This window comes from Quercus lobata, chromosome 5 (genome assembly GCF_001633185.2).
Source record: "Quercus lobata isolate SW786 chromosome 5, ValleyOak3.0 Primary Assembly, whole genome shotgun sequence".
In the NCBI taxonomy this organism is placed as follows: Eukaryota; Viridiplantae; Streptophyta; class Magnoliopsida; order Fagales; family Fagaceae; genus Quercus; species Quercus lobata.
The window spans coordinates 61,597,813-61,604,473 of record NC_044908.1 but is presented as its reverse complement, the minus strand read 5'-3'; the positions used below and the strand labels follow the sequence as shown (position 1 = coordinate 61,604,473).

At 44.6% G+C, this 6,661-nt stretch overlaps 1 protein-coding gene across 1 annotated transcript; it reads right to left on the bottom strand.

Moving 5' to 3' along the window:
- Window positions 1–4,433: 4,433 nt before the first annotated feature.
- LOC115990880 lies at window positions 4,434–5,416 on the bottom strand. Its single transcript, XM_031114650.1, has 2 exons — window positions 5,179–5,416; window positions 4,434–5,062 (listed from the first exon to the last, which is right to left on the bottom strand). The coding sequence occupies exons 1-2, from the start codon at window positions 5,414–5,416 to the stop codon at window positions 4,434–4,436; spliced, it is 867 nt and encodes a 288-aa protein (XP_030970510.1).
- Window positions 5,417–6,661: the final 1,245 nt, after the last annotated feature.

Genomic DNA, 6,661 nt, shown 5'->3' with positions numbered 1-6,661 from the left:
GATTCGTCAGTACTTGTGCCTGCCAAAATATTCTGACTGCATCAGTAACTTACATCCGTCAAAGTAGAATCTTGTTACTTAGCTTTTTTTTTAAGGGGATTTCGACATGTTTGTGGCCTCTCTAGTAACTTACATCCGTCAAGGCGGAATCTTGTTACTTGACCTATGCCCATTCAAGGGTTTTGTTAGGTTTACTGATTCGTCAGTAACTTACATCTATCAAGGCGGGATCTTGTTACTTGGCCTATACCCATTTAAGGGGTTTTGTTAGGCCTGTGACTTTGTTAGTAACTTACATCTGTTAGGGTGGAATCTTGTTACTTAGCCATTTTATGGCCTTCAATCTTTATAAGTATCGTCAGGAACTTACATCCGTCAATGCAGAATCTTGTTACTTCGTCATTGCATGTCCTACGATGAACTAGACCTACTTACACAAAGGCATTAGATGAATAACTCTTTTATTAATCTCAAGAATGAGTGAATTTGTTTGTTACATCTATTGGTGGTACTTCTTTAAATGCTCAATGTTCCATGGTCGAGGAAGTCTTTGTCCGTCCATGGTTTCCAGGTGGTAACTACCTTGTCTTGAGTAGTGAATGACTCGGTAGGGTCCTTCCCATGTAGGACCCAGCTTTCCTTAGGTAGGGTCTTTAGTTGTTGTGGTGGTCTTGCGCAGGACGAGGTCTCCTATGTCCAGTCGTCTGAGTTTAACTCTCTTATTGTAGTATTCGGCCATCTTCAGCTGGTACATCATCATTTTCTTGGAGGCTTTGTCTCTTACTTCGTCCAGACAGTCCAAGTTGAGTCGCAGTTCATTGTCATTGCACTCTTCATTGAACGTCCTTCGTCTGACGCTTGTTACTCCTACCTCGACCGGAATTACTGCTTCAGTGCCATAGGTGAGCTTGAAGGGGGTTTCTCCTGTTGGGATTCTTGTCGTGGTTCTGTAAGCCCACAAGACATTAGGTAATTCTTCTGGCTAGACACCCTTCGCATCGTCCAGCTTGGTTTTGATAATCTTGAGCAGCGTTAGATTCGTTACCTCTGTCTGTCCGTTTGCCTAAGGATGCTTGGGGACGAGAATTGATTCTTGATTCCAAGGTTTGAGCAGAAGTCTCTGAAGCCTTGGTTGTCGAACTACCTCCCATTATTTGATATAATCGTCGAGGGAATCCCGAACCTGCAAATTATATTCTTCCACACAAAGCTCCGGATTCTTGTCTCGGTGATCGTTGCTAAAGCCTCTGCTTCAACCCATTTTGTGAAGTAATTAATAGCAACTAGCAGGAATTTTACTTGACCTTTATCTTGGGGTAGTGGGCCGACGATGTCGATCCCCCATTGTGCAAATGGCCACAGGGAGGATATCGTCGTCAGTTTCTCTGCTGGAAGCTGTTGTACATTCCCGTATCACTGGCACTTGTCACACCTCTTAATGATTTCAACAGCGTCCACCTGCATAGTTGGCCAGAAATAACCTGTTCGTATTACCTTGTTTACTAGGGATCTGGGGTCGGCATGGTCACTGCATGGATCTCTTCCAGTATGTATCTAGCTTTTTCTTCGTCAACACACTTCAAGTAAGGCATGGAAAATCCTCTCTTGTATAAGGCATCATTAAGGATCGTGAACCTAGCCGCCTTCTTTTTGATCCTTTTAGCTTCTTCTGTGTTCTAAGGGAGGTGCCCGTCCTGGAGGAAAGACATTATGGGTGTCATCCAGCCGTTTGCACTCTGGATGGAAAATGTTGGAACCTCTTCAATATTGGGGTGTTTCTGGACTTCCATCACCAAATCCATGCTAATCTCCCCTTTTTCTGATGATGCTAGCTTTGAGACTCCGTCTGCCTCCATATTCTGACTTTTCTGACGATGCTAGCTTTGAGACTCTGTCTGCCCCCCTATTTTGACTTCTTGGGATCTGCACGAACTCCACTATATCGAACTCCTGAGTCAGATGTTTCGTCAGCTTGAGGTATTTCTGCATCCTCTCTTCCTTCGCTTCGTACTCCCCTCTGATTTGCCTGATTACCAGCTTTGAATCATTTTGGATTAATAGGTTCTTAGTTCCAAGTGCCTTACCAAGCCTCAAACCCGTCAGTATCCCCTCGTATTCAGCTTCGTTGTTGGTAGCTGGAAATTTTAGTTGAACCCCATATTTGAGTGTCTCTCCGTTGGGGGTGGTTATGACGACCCCTACTCCCCCCCTCATTTGGGCTGACGAACCATCAGTTTGTATTGTCCATCTCTCAACTACGTCGATAAGGCTGTCTTCGTCCGGAAGGGTAAACTCTATGATGAAGTCCGCCAGAGCTTGCGCCTTGATTGCTATTCTGGGATGGTACTCGATGTCAAATTGACTAAATTCAATTGCCCACTGGACCATTCTTCCGGCTGCCTTAAGTTTGTTCATTGATTTCTTGATCGGTTGGTCCGTCATTACGAGGATGGAGTTTGCCTGAAAGTATTGCCTTAGCTTGCGTGAGGCTACTATTAATGTAAACGCGATCTTTTCAATCCATGGATACTTGGATTCAGCTCCTTGGAAGGCCTGGCTGACGTAGTAAACTGGGAGCTGCTTTGTGCCTTCTTCTATAATCAAGGCTGCACTCACTACTGAAGTTGACACTGCCAGGTATAAGTATAGGTCTTCCCCTTATTTAGATGGGCTTAAGAGGGGTGGACTACTCAGGTAACGTTTTAGTTCCTAGAACGCTGCTTCACATTCATTGGTCCAGGCGAAAGCCTGTTTAAAGCTGCTATCCTTCCTTTGAGTTTCTGAACTTCCTTGACGATCCTGGATGACGCCACATTGATTATAACTCGCACTTTCTCTAGGTTTGCTTCTATTCCTCTTTGGGACACCATGAATCTAGGAACTTCCCTGAAGCTACCCCAAAAAAACACTTACTTGGATTCAACCTCATCTGGTATTTTTTGAGGGTGGCAAATGTCTCCTTCAGGTCGTCTAGATGTGTGAGCTCTTCCTTACTCTTGACGAGCATATCGTCCACGTATACTTCCATGTTTCTTCCAATCTGTTGCTCGAACATTTTGTTCACCAGCCTCTAATATGTAGCTCTGGCATTTTTTTAATCCAAAAGGCATGACCTTGTAACAGTAGAGTCCTTGACTTGTGATGAAGGTAGTTTTCTCCTGGTCTTCCTCAGACATCCTTATTTGGTTATATCCCAAAAAAGCTTCCATGAACGTCAGTAACTTATGCTCGGCTGTAGAGTCCATAAGTTGATCTATTCTCAGTAGAGGGAAGCTATCATTTGGGCACGCCTTGTTCAGGTCTGTGAAGTTTACACACATCCTCCATTTTCCACTTGCTTTCTTCACTAGGACGACGTTTGCGAGCCATTCAGGATAGTACACTTCCTGGATGAACCCTGCTGCCAATAGTTTGGTAACTTCATCTGTAACTACTTGATCTCGTTCTGAGGCGAAGACTCTCCTTTTTTGTTGGACGGGTTTCCGCTCCGAATCCACATTCAACTGATGCTGGATGACTTTTGGAGCTATGCCCAGCATGTCCTCGTGGCTCCATACGAAGACATCTATATTCTCCTTAAGGAATTGGATAAGCCTTGTTCTCATCTCAAGGCTTAGCGTAGTCCCTATCTTTGTTGTCCTTTTCGCTTCTCCTTCAGCCAATTCCACTATTTTCAAGGCTTCTATTTTGTCTTCGTCCTTCTCTTCGATCATCCATGTGTGGTTCTCTTTTGCAGCCAGGACGGCTTGATAACATTCTCTGGCTAGGACTTGATTTCCTTTTACTTCGCCGACACCGTTATCTGTTGGGAATTTCACCTTCAAACAGTAGGTGGACGTGGCTACTTTCCATTTGTTGAGTGTGGGCCTGCCAATGATGACATTGTAGGATGAGGGGCAGTCCACCACTAGGAAGTCTAGTTGACGGGTCAACTGCACTGGGTAGGCCCCCACCGTCACTGTCAATGTCACTATGCCCTTGAGGTATACTCTATCTCTGCTGAAACTGACGAGGGGAGAGTCAAATGGGTGCAGTCTCCTTGGATCTAGCCTCAACTGCTGGAAGGCAGGGAGGTAGATGATGTCTGCAGAGTTGCCGTTGTCGACGAGGATCCTCTTGGTATTGAATCCTTCTATATTCAGTATTATGACCAATGGATCATTGTGGGGCTGCTTCACTCCCCTGGCGTCTCTTTCATTGAAGGACATGTCTCGTTCTGTTCGTCATTGCTTAGACGGAGGTATGGTATGGACACTATTTACCTACCTCTGGTATGCCTTCTTGAGTGATTTAAATGATCCTCCTGAAAATGGCCCTCCTGTAACCGTCCTTATCTCCCCGATCACCTTGTGTGGAGGTTGGGACAGGCGGTCATCATCCCGAGAAGAGGACCTATGCTGGTTCTTATTATCGTCCCTGAATTTACTATATTCTCACTTCTTCACATATTTCTGTAATTTCCCTTTCCATATCAACTCCTCTATCTGCTCCTTTAGGTCTCTGCAATCTTTCATGTTATGGCCGTGATCTTTGTGGAACCGGCAGTACTTGTTCTTGTCACGGACATTGGGGGATGAGTGCAATGGTCTGGGCCATTTAAGATAATGCTCATCCTTGATCTGCGTTAAAATTTTGTCAACAGGCATAACCAAAGGAGTAAATCTTACCGTCTGAGGACTTTTATCATCTTTCCTCCTATTCCCATCGTTGTTCTGACGGTCTGGATACTCTCTCTTTTGACCCCTACGGTCGTCTTCTTTCTTTGCCTTGTCTCCTGGCCTCTCTGCATCGTTTATGGCTGCTAAAGCATCTTCAGCATTCATATATTTTTGTGCTTTCAGGAGCATTTCTGCCATCGTCTTTGGTGGATTCTTTGCGAGGGAGGCCATGAGATCTCTAGACCTCAGTCCCGCTTTAAAGGTCGTCAGCTGCACCTTGTCATCTACTTCGTCCACCTCCAGAGTCTCCCGGGTGAAGCGTTTGACGTACGACCTCAGAGTTTCCTTTTCTCCCTGTCTAATGGTGAGTAAGTGGTTTGCTGGCCTCTCTGGACGTTGCCCCCCTATGAAATGGCACAAGAAGGCATTGCTCAACTACTCGAAGTTGTCTATGGACGAAGTTGGCAACTTTTGAACCATTCCCTTGCAACTCCTTTGAGAGTGGTGGGAAAGGAACAACACAGTATCTCGTCAAGTGGCTGTTGAAGACCTAGAGTCGTCTTGAAGGTATTAAGATGATCTTGAGGGTCTCTGAGTCCGTCGAACGGCTTGAGTTGAGGTAACCAATACTTCGACGGTACATGGCATTCAAGCACCGCCGTGGTGAAAGGCGAATCCATGGCCCTTACCATCCTATCTATGCTCTGATCCGTCTTCTCCTTAATGGCATTCCTCAGTTCATCCATCTCCTTCCTCATTTCTCAAAGGAGATTTGAATTCTGCTCGTCCGGAGTGGTTGGCCAATGATGGGTACTCCTCCTGTGGCTATCCCCTTTTCCCTCCGGGTTATTTTTGGACCTGTTCTCTTCCTGTTGGGCCTGTTGGACCTGTTGGAGTCGTAGCTTCATTTCCTGGTTTTGCTTGGTGAGTTCTTCAATGGTGGCCGCAAGAGCTTGAACTTGCTGGGCTAAGGCTGCGGAATCTGGATTGGGTTCCATCTGAATGTAAAAGGTTGATGGAAACTATGTTCTCAAATATGAATTTAAAAATGTCGCCTCCCCACAGACGCCGCCAAACTGATGAAGTGTGAATTCGTCAGTCGAGGTGGGCAGATGGAACTCCTTGTCAGCGCGAATGTATCCGCTATGAGGGTCACCGGTGTGGTGCCTGCCACAACGCCTATGATTCCAAAGTTAGAATAGAAAAGCAGTTTGTGAAATGAAAATGGAGGAACAAGATAATCATGGGTGCTTTCTTAGAGTGTGAATATGTACCTTCTGTTGACAATGTGAGGGCTTTATATATGTGGTTTTAGTTGCTAGCCATTGTGATGTAAATGCCCTTCTTAGTAATGCCTCCCGCCCAATAATTGGGCTTTTAAAAGACTCCCAACGGTCTGCTTGGCTGGCTTTGTAACTGCCCAAGTTACTGGCTGGCTTCATTGAATGATTTTCCTATCCTCGTCAGTGATGATTGGTTTCTTCGTCAATCAAGATGACCTCGTTATGAGCGTTGGCTTCATCTAGGGAACGTAATCTCTTCACTCCCGTCAAGCAGAATCTAAGAATTAAATTTCTATATATGCATTGTTATAAAATAATAATAACAATTAAACTAAAATTGCAAAAGCTAAAATTTGTCACCCATCTTATTATTTTTGTTTGGCTAACCTTTGCTGTTCTCTAAATAAATGGCATTATAGAGTACTTCTAATACAACTATTAAGAGTACTTTTTCCACTACAAAGGATTAAAAAATAAACAAAAATTAGTAGAGTCTCATAGTTAACATTTAAATTGAGCACTATAAAAAATAATGATGTGTAATAGAATAAATACAAAATTACAATAAATACCTGTAAGGACGCGATTCGTGGCGGTCCGCAACAGTGTCGGGTTCGCACGTGAAAAGGCCCTAACAATATCATTTGTAGAGCGTGGGTTTGGAAGGCTAGGCCTTGATCGACAGGCGGTGGGTTTTTCGCGGTGTTCGTACAAGTTTAA

Coding starts and splice junctions, on each gene's coding strand:
- LOC115990880 (XM_031114650.1), bottom strand. CDS start 5,416: ATGAGGAAGGAGATGGATGAACTGAGGAATGCCATTAAGGAGAAGACG. Junction 5,063..5,178: donor GCCACTTGACGAGATACTGT/GTTGTTCCTTTC, acceptor GCCATTTCATAG/GGGGGCAACGTCCAGAGAGG.